The sequence below is a fragment of the Macrotis lagotis genome, chromosome 1 (assembly GCF_037893015.1).
Source record: "Macrotis lagotis isolate mMagLag1 chromosome 1, bilby.v1.9.chrom.fasta, whole genome shotgun sequence".
Taxonomy (NCBI): Eukaryota; Metazoa; Chordata; class Mammalia; order Peramelemorphia; family Peramelidae; genus Macrotis; species Macrotis lagotis.
The window spans coordinates 906,007,709-906,021,698 of NC_133658.1; the positions used below are offsets into that span (position 1 = coordinate 906,007,709).

At 45.4% G+C, this 13,990-nt stretch overlaps 1 protein-coding gene across 1 annotated transcript; it reads left to right on the forward strand.

Annotated features, from left to right (window-relative positions):
- Nucleotides 1-890: 890 nt before the first annotated feature.
- Nucleotides 891-12,041, forward strand: CKM (creatine kinase, M-type). Its single transcript, XM_074219288.1, has 8 exons — nucleotides 891-995; nucleotides 2,845-3,056; nucleotides 4,937-5,091; nucleotides 5,430-5,562; nucleotides 5,832-6,003; nucleotides 7,759-7,882; nucleotides 10,665-10,854; nucleotides 11,575-12,041. Exons 2-8 carry the CDS (start codon nucleotides 2,864-2,866, stop codon nucleotides 11,751-11,753), a joined length of 1,146 nt encoding a protein of 381 aa, XP_074075389.1. The 5' UTR covers nucleotides 891-995; nucleotides 2,845-2,863; the 3' UTR covers nucleotides 11,754-12,041.
- The last annotated feature ends 1,949 nt before the right edge of the window (nucleotides 12,042-13,990 follow it).

Genomic DNA, 13,990 nt, shown 5'->3' on the forward strand with positions numbered 1-13,990 from the left:
GCCACTACCCCAGAATGGCCTCTCCTCATTCAGGGCAGGAATCTTTTAGGGAGAATTATATTTTGCAGCACCCCAGGAAAGCCTGGGGGGGGGGGAGGAATCTCTCACACCACTGGCAGGGACAAGGAGGAGGTCCAAGATGGTAGCACTATCCCCTCCTAGGCCTGAGTTCAAATCCTTTCCTCTTCCTCATTTCCTCATCTCCCCTCACTTTTACACCTGGGCTCCCAATATAAACTCTTAAGTTTGGAGGGAGGTAAGAGGAAGTTAGAGGGTCAAGTTATGGAGCAGGAGGGCAGAGGATGTGGGAGGGATAAAGTCTTAGAGGCTACCTTGTAGTTTCAGAGGCCAAAAGACAAAAGGTAGAAACAAAAATTAAAGGGAGAATTCTAAGGACAGGTGTCAGGATTTTAGGGAAGAAGTTAAGGTTAAAGGTGGGGCTTAGCTTCCGAAGGTGCAGATGAGAGGCCAAGGGTCCAAGAACAGAAAAACCCAATTGAGAGGGGAGGGATCAAAAACTGAGGGATGTAGGTCCTAGGCTCTCTAGGACAGAGGAGTTGGGTCCTGGCCCAAGCTGGGGGAAGGGCCCAGGCCAGGAACCAGGGACGTGTCCTCTGCTTCTTCCCCAATGTCCCCAGCCTGGAGCCAGCTGTTCCTTCCAGTGCAACTCAGCACTTGTTGTTGGGGGGGGGACAAGCTGGACTCCCCTCAGCCTCCCATACAAGGTATCCTTTGGGGCTCAGGCCACAAGGCACTCCTGGACCCCGGGGCCCAGCTGGGGGGCAGCCTGGGGCCAACCATGCTCCCTTGCCCAGGCACCATGCCAGTGGGCAGCTCGGTTTCCCTCCCACCCTGTAGGGGGCTGGCCCGGTCCCCGCAAATGACAGCTCCTCTGGTTCCCCTATATAAGTCAAGGGCCACCCTGCCAGACCCCTGGGTCACCCATCAGTTGTAGGGGACACAGAGAGAGTCCAGCCCAACCCAACTCAGCCCAGGTATGGTCCCCAGGAGTCTGCAGGGGGGTGGTAGGGAAGGGAAGGAGAGGCTGGGGAAATTAAAAAGGGAAGGGACTGGATTGTCTCTCCTATACAACTTTGACCTTACAACTCTGCTTGGGTGGGAATGACCCTGGATTTCCTTGTAGGTCTGTCTTCTCAGACTGGTTGACTGGCTCTGGGTCCTGTGGGTAACTGCATGGGTGCCAGGAGTCCTTCTGGATTTTTGTGTGACTGTCTTCCTTCATCTGTGTATCATTGTGTGATTGTGTGACTCTGTGCAATTTTCAGTTCAATTCAATTTTCAGTCTCTCTGCTTATGATAGATTGTCTCTTTATATATCTGTCTATGATCTTGGGTCTCAGTTTCCTCATCTTGACAATCAACCTACAGGGTCCCTTTCCACTCTAACTCGGTGATTCCATGCCCTTGCCTGGGTCTGGGTCTCTGACTGGGTCTAGGTCTGTACAGGATGACTTTCTGGGCATCTTTGGATGGGGGTGATGCCCCCAAGATTGTATATGTCTTCATATGGCAGTTTTTGTCTGGTTTTGGCTGATTACTCTGCACAGTGGTGTGCCCATGTGTGCGTATTTGTGTGTGGATGTGTGTATACCCCTCTTTCTCCTCCCCCCTTAGCTCCAGAAGGGACAGATGCCCTCCTTGTGCCAGATCTCAGGGAGACCTGAGGCCAACATCCACTAGCTGGTCTTATCTGACACCTTAGGGCTGGGTTCCTGTCCTCTGCTGTTGTCCTCTCCCACCTTCCCTCTGGCTCCAGAGCCGCTGATTCGGTGCAAACAGAGACCCCGGAATGTGGGGGGGGGGAGGGGAGGGAGAATGGCCACAGCTGTGGGGGGTGGAGTCCATAGGCTAAAAATATCCCCCCAGGGATGGCAGCTCCAACTGCCCCCCCAACTCCTGTTATTCCCTGCCTTCTCTGCCCCTCATCCACCCCTTCCCCCGAGTCTTCCCTAATTTAGGAACACAATAGCATTCAGAGAGATAATTGAGTCCAACCCTGCCATTTTGCAGATGTGAAAGTTGAGGTCTGATCCCCAAGCTTTTCCCAAACTTAATGTTTTCCTCATTCCATTAAGACTTTCCACAATCCACTCAACCCCTAATATTCTCCTGATCTCCTTCCCATCCCTCTGATTCTGCTCCTAGCTCCTTTGTCTCCTCAACTGAAAGTCATGAGTCCCAGGTTCTAGTCTGACAGACCTGCTGTGGTACTCTTCCCTTCTCTGGGAAGTTTCCCCATCTATGTATTGAGGGGATTGAACTAGATCCACATCCAAAGTCCGTCCAGCTGAGACATTCTAGTCTCATATCCTACAATTCTAAGAGGTTCAGATTCTATTGGGTCCAAGAGTATAAGGATCTACTGAGACTAATAAAAGCATTCCAGTGTTCCTCTGAGGCTAAGATCATTGGGTCCAAAGTTCTAAAGTTCTACCTCATCTAAGATCTTTGAGTTCCAAGGTTCTAAGATCCTCCCAAGTACAGGATTCTTTAGGGCTAAGGTTCTATCAAGTCAAAAATTCTTTGGGGACCAAAATTCTAAGGTTCTTCCAGGTCCAGATTCTTTGGGATAAAAGGGTCTAACATTCTAGCGTGTTTAAAATTCTTTGGCACCCAAAGTTCTAAGGTTCTTCCAAGCCCAAGATTCTTTGGAGTCTGAGATTCTAAGGTTCTACCCAGGTTAAGATTCTTTGGATTCCAAGACAGCTTGATTTTTGCCACAGTGGCCTTCCCACCAGGACAGCCCCACCTTACTTGGAGCCCTTCTTCTCCAGCCCAAGCCCCCACGACTTGACCCTAGTGACCTCCGCTTCTGCCCTACAGGCCCTGCCTTGCCGTCACCATGCCTTTCGGAAACACCCACAACAAGTACAAGCTCAACTTCAAGCCGGAGGAGGAGTACCCGGATCTGAGCAAACACAACAATCATATGGCCAAGGTGCTCACCCCAGACCTGTACAAGAAACTCCGGGACAAGGAGACCCCCTCTGGCTTCACCCTGGATGACGTGATCCAGACTGGTGTGGACAACCCAGGTGAGAGGTCCTCTGTTAGATAAGGGGAGCAAAGCTTACCCCACAGCCCCTAGAGACACTCCCAAGATCCCAGAGATGGGCATAAGCACTCCACAGACCCTAGGGACACTCCCAGAGTCACCCTAGAAACCCCATATATATATGATCCCATGGAGATGTCTGAGGCAGGGACTATGGAAGACTTCATAAAGATAAGTTTGTAAAACTCATAGATAATCTAAGAGTCACTTATAAACCCCAAGGGTTTATAATGAAACCCTGCCCATCCCTCAAATAAACTTCTCAAATATATTCCAGGGAATTCTAAAACGGAGGCAGGAGACCAGGGTTCTAGCCCTCAGCTTTGTTAATGATTGACCATCTGACTTTAGACGAGCCTCTTTCTCTCTTAGGCCCCTAGTTTCTTCTGCTACAACATTCTGCTTTCTAAGAAATGCTCTTAAAAGCCTCTACCAACCTGTGCTTGAAACTGAGACTGGTCCAGTTCTGCCTCCTTCTTGGCCTCTTTCTTGTCCAGCTGGGTGGCTCACAGTCTGTCCTTCCTAAGCTCTGTTCTGTGGTCATGGGAGTCCTGTGGAGAAATCCCAGTGCTCCCTCTACTTCCCTCTAAAATGTTTTTGCCTCCAGGCAGTCAGGGTTAAGTGACTTGCCAAGGGTCACATAGTCAGTGTCTGAGGATGATGGATTTGAACTCAGGTCTTCCTGACTCCAGGGTTGGTTTCTATCCATTGCTACCTTCCCCAAATGTTAAATATGGCATTATTTGATATCAGACAAATTATGTGATGCGATTTCTTTACAGTAAAAAATGTTGCTTCTCTTTTGTTTCCAATGTCTTAGAGAGCTCTTTATTGTGAGGGTCAGACCACTTTCCTTACCATCACTCCACTCCCCCTTCCCCTTGGGCTCCCACATCAGCATTTCACAAAATCCCAGGATTTCAGAATTGGAAGCATCTTCCAACCCACAGATGAACAAGGACCCCTGCTCCCATCCTATGAGGCATTGTGGTGAAATGGGGTTGGATGGGGATCCCAGAACCCGGGTTCCAAATTTTACTTAATATCTATATTGTCAAGGGCAGCACCGCCTCTGAGCCTCATTATGATGTCCTCATCTTTAAAATAAAGAGGTGACAATAAAAAAGGATAATACTTTAAAGTTTTCAAAGTGCTTTAAAAATATTATTTTATTTTGTCCTCGCAGCTTTGGGCAACAGTCTCTTTTATTAAACTCATTTTATAGATGGAGAAACTGAGACAAATGGTGAAGTGACTTGCCCAGGGTCACACAGCTAGGGTCAAGTTCTAAGGTCGAATTTGAACTCAGGTCTTCTTGACTTCAGAGCTAATGCTCTGTCCACTGTGCAACCTGGCTGTCCCCTGAGTCTTCTCCAAGTTAAACATCCCCAGTTCCTTCAGTGGCTCCCTATATAAGTAAGATCTCTAAGTCCTGCACTCTCCTGGATAGAGTTAGGATTAGGCTTGATTATCAATCTCCTTTTGGAATCATGGCTCCTAGAACCAAACACCAGACTCCAGAGAGGAGCTGACAGAGATCTCAGAGCCTTTTCCTGCTTCAGAGCTACACTTCTCTTACCAAGATCTCATGAGAGCCTTTGTTTCAAATGTGGTCATCCATAGTGAGTGACCTAACTCCTCTGACATCTGATCTTCTAAGCTTTCTTCTGTCTTGAATATCCCATCTTCTAATTGCCTTCCCATCTCTGACATCCCCTTTTCTAAGGGCCCTCCTGGCTCTGACATCCCTTGTTCTAAGACCCCTCCCAGCTCTGACCTTCCCTGTTCTAAGGGCCCTCCCAGCTCTGACATGGCTTCTGTGATTCTCTGACCTGGGACTCCCCTTTTGTCCACACTCAGGCCATCCTTTCATCATGACTGTGGGTTGTGTGGCTGGTGACGAGGAATCCTATGTTGTCTTCAAGGACCTGTTTGACCCCATCATTCAGGATCGGCATGGGGGCTACAAGCCCACAGACAAGCATAAGACCGACCTCAACCATGAGAACCTCAAGGTGGAACCACTGGGGAAATGTTTGCTATGGGAGAAGGGAAGGAAAGGGGAGGATGTGGGGGAATGGAGGGTTGAAGGTGGTAGGGAAAGTAGAAGAGATCAACACTGATGGAGGGAAACTGGGGGAGACTGAGTGAGATGGGCACTGATAGGGAGAGATGAGGGGCTATGGAAGGCTAGGGAATGAGGTGTCTGAGTTAGGGGAGTGTTGACTCGGGCCTAAGGGCAGACAGGGTTGAGCTTGGATCCCTTCTGTTCAGAGACACCTTTGGAGGAATATTGTGAGGCGAGGCATCCCTCCCTCCCTAAGACAACCTCCCTTGCCATGCTGTTCACCAGGGTGGTGATGACCTGGACCCCAACTACGTGCTCAGCAGCCGTGTGCGGACAGGCCGAAGCATCAAGGGTTACACCCTGCCCCCCCACTGCTCCCGGGGCGAGCGCCGGGCTGTGGAAACCCTGAGTGTCAATGGTGAGGGCCCCCTTTGCCTCCCCAAATCTCTGTCCCTGTTCCCAGCCTAGAAAACATCTCATCTGTCTGGCCTTGGTGAAGAAACTTTTCTCCATTCCCCATACCCCTTCTCTTACCCTTAACCCCGCTAAAACTTCCCCTCTAGTGACACCTCTAATACCTCCCATGTTGATTCCTCTCTCAGCCACCCTCCAGAAGGTCTGGGTGCTGACAGTAGACTTTCTTCTCTTCTCCCCTCCTCTCCTCCTCCCATCTCTCCTCACCTCCAGCCCTCAACAGTCTGACTGGGGAGTTCAAGGGCAAATACTACCCTCTCAAGAGCATGACTGAGAAGGAACAGCAACAGCTGATTGATGATCACTTCCTCTTTGACAAGCCCGTCTCCCCACTGCTCCTGGCCTCTGGCATGGCCCGAGACTGGCCTGACGCCCGAGGCATCTGGTGAGGAGCCCCTCCACCCTACCCTAGTCCCTTCCCTCTACCGAAATATACTCCGGGTTCTGCATCTGTCATCTGGAGAAGGCCCACTGCCCTCCCTCACTGGGCCTCAATTTTCCTTATCTATATACAAGATGTAGATAGATATGATGAACTGGCTCAGGGACAGTGTAGACAGATATGGCCATTTTTGTTGGCAGCTTAGCTGTTGAAGACAGGTTGGTTGGGAGATCTCTCCTGTAGTCTTTTTTTTTTAACCTTTTTTCTTTTTTTTTTTTGTAAGACAGTGGGGTTAAGTGACTTGCCCAAGGTCACACAGCTGGGGTGTCTGAGGTCAAATTTGAACTCAGGTCCTCCTGACTCCAGGGCCGGTGCTCTATCCACTGCACCACCTAGCTTCCCTCTATCTCCTCTAGTCTTACTCTAGACTGACAGCTCCCTACCACCTCTCCTATATCTCTAGATCTGGGTTCAAGATGAAAACTATTTCCCTGCTTCCTCTTGAGGTGGAAAATAGAGACAACTCCACAAAAGACCATCATGCGTAGCTAGCAATCCTCTATTGAAAAGAAGAGCCAACAGAAATAGGAGGTAGATTAGAAAGCATAAGAATAAATGAGCTCTTCATCTCTCAGCTCAAAACAAAACAAAAAAAATAGAGCAATCTCACCAAGGGGCAGTCTATTCTTAACAGTCTCTGAGGCTGCAAGAGCCTGGAAGTCAAGAAACATGGTGGGGTTTAGCCAATTCTTCTGGAATTCCAGCATAAAGTCCACTCCTTTCCTCTCCCTTGAGGAATCTCTCATAAGATCCTCTCTCCAAGATGGCTCCAAACTGAAGTATGTCCCTCTTCCACTTACATCCCCCACTCAGCATTCTCTCAGTCAATTAGGAGTCATGTCTCCTGAAACACATGCACCCTCAGAACATTCACCCCAGGTTTGGTTAAGAATGGGGTTTTATTTATGGGACAGCTGGGTAGTGTAGTGGATAGAGCACTGGCCCTGGAATCAGGAGGACCTGAGTTCAACTCTGCCCTCAGACACCTAGCTGTGTGACCTTGGGCAGGTCTCTTAACCCCACTGCCTTGCAAAAAGAAAGGAGTGAGTAGGGTTAACCAGTCTTGTAGGGTCTGAGTCTGGCATTCCTAGGATTCTAGAATTCTGAAATCCTAAGATTCTACATCCAGAAAATTTGAAATTGGTGGCAATGGAAAACATTTTTGATTTGGAAACAGTCCTTGGTCTCTAATCTGACTGCAATGTGTTAACCTATATTTCCTTGAAGAAATTCCTCCCATCTCTAAGTCAGGTTTCTTCATTCACAAAATGAGACCCTTGTACTTTCAAGGTTCCTTCCTGCTCTAAAGCTAAAAAACGTAAAATTATAAAATTTGGAGATTTTCCAAACTAGAATCTCAGTGATTCCAAGAACTGAGGGTATTAGATCTATATCCTCCTAGGAGGGTGAGATTCTGGTATTTGGAGAAGCTAGGAACTTAGGATTCTCCAGGACTCAGGGGCCATAGGCGAAGATTCTGAGATCCTAGGAACCTTCCATTTGATGACCTGAGCATCCCTCCAATTCTGCCCAGAGGCAAATTTTCCCCTACTCTCTACAGGAGCACTTCTCATCCCCCTTCCCTGGACCTCTCCCTATTGACTTCTCCAAGTCCACAGTCCTCCCCAAAGTGGGGAGATCTGATCAGGGAGGGGAGAGAACCCAGTGACCCACTGATCCCCTTTCTTTCTCCTTCAGGCACAATGACAACAAAAGCTTCTTGGTGTGGGTGAATGAGGAAGATCATCTGAGGGTCATCTCTATGGAGAAGGGAGGCAACATGAAGGAGGTCTTCCGTCGCTTCTGCGTGGGGCTACAGAAGGTAGGCTTTGACCCCTAATCTCTGGCCCCTGACACCACCCTCCTTGTGGCCATGGAAGGAAAACCGTCCAGGACTAGGAGTCAGGAAACCTGGGTTCAGATCCAGATTCTAGCACAGCTCTAGTCCCTGGGGCAAATCCCTGTCCGTCTGATCCTCAGTTTCTTCATCTGTAGCAACAAAGGTTTGGGCCAGCTGGTCTCTTCCAGTACAAAAATCTATGGTACCAAGATCGTACTTTAGATTTGTTGTCTCATCTGTAAAATGAAGGGCTTGGATTAGACCAGGGGGTTCTAGAGTAATGCCAAGGGATATATGAATAGATTTAAGGGGGTCTGTGAACTTGGATAGGAAAAAAAATGACACCACTAACTTTGACTTTCCTTTGCAATCCTATGTACCTTATTTTTTAAGATTTTTATTTATTTAAGGCAATGGGTTTAAGTGAACACCTTATGTTTTAAAAATATCATTTTTGAGAAAGGTTCAATGCCACAATAAAGGTCAAGAGGCCCTGGACTAAGATGGTCCCTAAGGGCCTTCCCAGATCTAAAATCCTATGTGACCATGGGTGAGTTGCCTCAATTTCCCCCTTTGCTGAATGCAGATAATATCTCACAGGGACATTTTAGGAGAAATATTTTGCAAACTTTAAAGTACCGTAGAAATGGGTGTGGAGTCTCAGACAAAACTGTCCCTGCTGATTTCTGCTGCCTAGGGGAATCAATCAATGAACATTTATTAAGTGCTCCCCAAATGCCAAGCACTGTGTTAGATGCTGGAGATACAAAGACAAGAGATAGCCCTTGTCCTCACAGAGCTTATATTTTATTTGAGGAGACAATATTTACATATAAGATAAATGTGCATACACATCATTGCATGTATAATGTATACACATGTGGATAGTATGTATAGAAATCCAATACCCATAGGATACAGGCATGAATTAGATATGTACTAGGGACACATATATATTACACTTATAGTATATATAGTATATATAATATATTGAGTATGCCTGACACATGTTGGTATATAATGTCCCTATACATACATGCATATCTATAAAGCTACATGTCTAGTCTCCCAATAGACTGCCTGGTTCTTGAGAGCAGGGGCTAATTTTGCCTTTTTTTTTTTTTTTTTGCTTTTAACATAATGTTTGCTATATAGTAGGTGCTTAACAAAGGCTAGTAGCCTTGAATATATAAATGGTTGGGTTTTTTTGCAAGGCAAATGGGGTCAAGTGGCTTGTCCAAGGCCACAGAGCTAGGAAATTATTAAGTGTCTGAGGCCAGATTTGAACTCAGATACTCCTGATTCCAGGATCGGTGCTCTATCCACTGCGAAATGGATAACAAATTGAGAGAAGGCAATGGGTGGTAGCCATGAGGGCTATCAGTGACCCAAGAGCATCCTCCAGTCAACCACAGATTGGGGAGAATGAGAATCCAATACCCATCCTGTTGGGAAGAGCTTGGCACACCAGATTGCAGGGGATGGGGGTGGGGCAGACCAAAGGACATAGTGAGGGAGTCACTTGGCATGGCAAGGAGGGCCTCCCTGTGGGTAAAGCCTTAGGGGAGAAGCAGGGTGCCATCTGGCATCCTCCTAGCCTGGCTCATTATTCCTGGAACCTCTTTTGTACACCCCCCAAAGGACATGCATCAGCATAGAGATGGGCAAAGGTTTTGAAGTTGCTCGATCTTTATTTTTTTAATTAAATAAATATTTTATTTGTTTTCCAATGACATACAATGGTATGCTCAATCTTTAAAGAACACTGTTTAATATTATGCTCTCTCACTTTCGGTGCCTTCTGTGCCCATGCTGTATCTCAGGGCTGATCGATTTAGAGCTGGTAGGGACCTTCATCTATGAAGGTCCTCTTGTCCAACTCCTTTATCTTAGGGATGAGCAAACTGAGGCCCAGAGAGGTTTCTCTCTGACTTGATCTTTGTGACACCAAGCCTTGAACTGTGACTTTGCACTTCTCACCCCTGCCCTGATTTCTTTGATCAGAATGCCCTGGAGGTAGGAATGAATGATAGGAAAATCATAGTAAGGAGTCCATGGCTTCCAATTCTAGCCCTGGCATTTATTTCCTAACTGTGGGGAGACCTTTGTCTCTCTGAGCTTCTGTTTTGAGCCGGTGTTTTTGACCAGGCTTGGGGTCTCCTGGCTCTGAGAAAATCCCTGGTGGGCAGATGGGCAGCTTGTCTGAAATGTAATCTTAGAGAGTTTCCTGACTTGGACAGAGTCACAATGTGGGGTAGAGACAGGTCTCTAGGAGCTCTTAATCCCTAGATCCCACTGCTGTTCATGATATCCATTTTACCCCTTTATGAAATAAGAATTCTCAGCCTCCACCACCAACCTCTCAGGGATGCTTTGAGAAGTGTTAAATATATAGGAAATGTTGTGATTAACAGGAGGATGTGGGTAGAAAGTTGGCATTGTGGAGGCAGCTAGGTGGCATAGTGGATAGAGCACTGGCCATGGAGTCAGGAGGACCTGAGTTCAAAGCCGGCCTCAGACACTTAATAATTGCCTAGCTGTGTGGCCTTGGGCAAGTCACTTAACCCCATTGCCTTAAATAAATAAAAAATGTTTTAAAAAGTTGGCCTTGGGACCAGGAAGAACTAGATTCAAATATAGCCTCAGATTCAGATTTTGTGTGTGTTCCTTACACTGAGGTAATCACAGGTACAGTCCCTATCCTCTATGATCACTATTTCCTCTGTCACAGTGACCCATCTTTTCTTCTCCCTCCCTTCCCTAGATTGAAGAGATCTTCAAGAAGGCTGGTCACCCTTTCATGTGGAATGAACATCTTGGTTACGTTCTCACCTGCCCTTCCAACCTTGGTACTGGTCTGCGTGGGGGTGTGCACGTCAAACTAGCACACCTCAGCAAGCACCCCAAGTTTGAGGAGATCCTCACCCGCCTGCGTCTGCAGAAGCGGGGCACAGGTGAGTATGATCCAATCCTGGGGCATCATCCTGGTCAATTATTGAGAATCTCCATGGGGACTGGACTAGGGTCCTCTTTGAGCATTCTGTATCTCCATGGATATCAGTCCTGGATACTTATGGACCACCCAATAAAACTGACTACTTTCATGGGCATTGGATATCTTTATGGGTATTATATGGCCCCATGGGTATTGGCTCTTACCATGGAGATTAGATGACCTATACAACTACATGAATATTGTTATCTTCAGGTTGGATATCTCCATGAGCATTGTATATCTCTATGGATATTTTATATAGATATATATTAGGGCAACTAGGTAATACAGTGGATGGGGGTGGGGGGGGCTTAGAATGGAGTCAGGAAGACCTGAATTCAAATCTAGCCTCAGATTTATTAGCTGTTTGATCTTGGGGAAGTCTGTTTGCCTCAGTTTCCTCAATAACAAAACAGGATCACAGTAGTAGCACTTCCTAGGGTTGTTGTGAGGATCAAATGGCATAATATTTATAAAGTGCCTGGCACTTAGGCCCTCTATAAATGCTAAATGGCAATATTGTGATAATATTGTGATATCTGATATCTAGGTAGATGACATAGAGTTCCATGGGTATTGGGTATAGTCTTCATGTCCCTAGTTCCTCCCCTTCACTCCAAATACATCAGGATCTTGCTTGAGCCATTCTGCCATCTTCTTTCTTCGACCTCCCCTCCAGGTGGTGTGGACACAGCAGCTGTGGGCTCTGTGTTTGATGTGTCCAACGCAGACCGACTGGGCTCCTCAGAGGTGGAACAGGTGCAGCTGGTAGTGGATGGTGTGAAACTCATGGTGGAGATGGAGAAGAAACTGGAGAAGGGCCAGTCCATTGATGACATGATCCCTGCTCAGAAATAAGGGTCTCTACCTTCCTGGCCCTCCGTCATGGTCACACCAGCTGGAGCCCACCCCTCCCTTTCTTATCCCCAGAGCTCCAACTACCATGTAGAAGTCCAGCCAATGGGAATTTGGTAGTGAACTCCATCTACCAGGTATCCTGCCTGAAGTTCCAACCAATAGAAAACCACTACCTGTATCTGGAGATCCAACCACTACTTGGAGTTCTGCATAGTGGGACATCTTGCTCCCTTTGGGATTTCTCCCCTCTCTTTACTCTTAGTAATAAAATCTATGGTGGCCCCAGAATTCAGTGTCTTTTGGTTCTTGGGACTAGGGGATAGGGGTTATTATAAAGCATGAAAGGCGGAAGGAGAGAAACCAGACTCCTTCTGTCCCAAGGAAGATATAAGTTGACATTTCCTTCAAAAGTACACCAGTCGGTAAGGTGTCACAGTGGATAGAGCACTGGCCCTGGAGTCAGGAGTACCTGAGTTCAAATCCAACCTCAGACACTTAATAATTGCCTAGCTGTGTGGCCTTGGGCAAGCCACTTAACCCCATTTGCCTTGCAAAAACCTAAAAAAAAAAAAAAAAAAAAAACCAGTCATTCCAATAATAATCACAGAGCACAGAACCTTTCTAATCCCATCTAGTCCCACCCATAGTTAACTAATCCCTCTATGATGTTGGAACTGTCCAGTGGCTGTCTACTAAAGAACCTTTAGTCAAGTGAAACACCCAGCCAGCATCATGACTAGGAAATGTTGCATCACACAGGATGCACTGTTCCACTGCAAATGGAACTAATGGACATCTTCATCAATTAAGAAGAGTTATGGACATTGCCCATTGGTGAAAAACAAAGACCCCCAGGGATCTTATCCTTTGGGGGACATTCTAAAATATGACTTTGAGGAGGACTACTCACCATCACCTCTCTGTAAGGGGTTCATAGATAGATTTCTATTCTTTAGAATAAATGTTTATTGATATCTTTTGTTATGACATCACCTAAATTCCCCCTCCTTCCCAGAGAGTAATCCTTTATAAAAAAAGAATATTTCTAAAGAAAAAGGGGAAGAGGAAAACATTCTGTAAAATTAATCAATACCCCTCAAAAACCATCTGCCCTTATATACACTGCTCCTCATCTCTGAGTACCCCTCTCTCTACAAAGGAGTGGTGGGGAGAGAGGTATCTTCTCATATTTCTTCCTTTGGGGCCAAGCTTGTTGTCATATTGTACAATTTATTTTTAGTTGTTATGTAGTTCTTTCCAATTATATTGTGGCATCATTGTGTCCATGATATTCTTGGCTCTACTCACTTTATATCGGTTCACATAAATATTCCCATGCTTCTCACTATATATCAAATTCATCATTTCTTACAGAACTCTCACATAAATTATATTCATGTTTAATTTGTTTATCCATTCCCAAATGAATGGGCAAGTACTTTGCTTCCAATGCTTTGTCATCTCAAAAAGTGCCTCTATAAAAATTTTGATCTATATGAAGACTTTCTTTTTATCAACCATCTCTTAGAGACATAAGCTTAGTAATGGAATCTCTGGGTCAAAGAGTATGGTCACTTTATCTTATTTTATTTGCATAATTCCAAATAATTCCCACAACCCCTCCAATATTTACTATTGCATCTTTTGTCATCTTTGTGGATTGGGTTGTTTGTGTTGCAATTCTCTTATTATTGGTAATTTGGAGCACTCTTTTATATGTTTATCAACGGTCTTCAATTCTTTTAGGATCTGTTCATATCCTTTGAAGAAAATCTTTTGGTTTTATACACATATATCTATATATCCATACACAAATTTATGGTACATATCTGTATAAAATATTATAATACACATATAAAACAAGTAGGCATATATATATATTTATAAAACAAAGCCTTATCAAAGAAATTTAATGCAATTTTCCCTAATTTGATGCTTTCTTTCTTAAGTACATTCATTTTATTTGAGTTTTTCAGTTTCATGAAATCAAAGTTATTTTATCATATTTATATGCATATAATGTACACACATAAATTTACTCAAGATTAGTACAAAAATTTGTTTTGCTTAACTGTACATGTTTGTAACTGGGAGGGGTTTTTCCCTTTCATTTTTCAGTGGGGAAGAGGGTTTGGGTTGGGAGGAAGAATTTTTATTGATTGAAATATAATAATTTTTTAAAAATACATTTTCTAATGAGTAAATAAATATTTATTAAGCATGCAAAACCCAGTCCT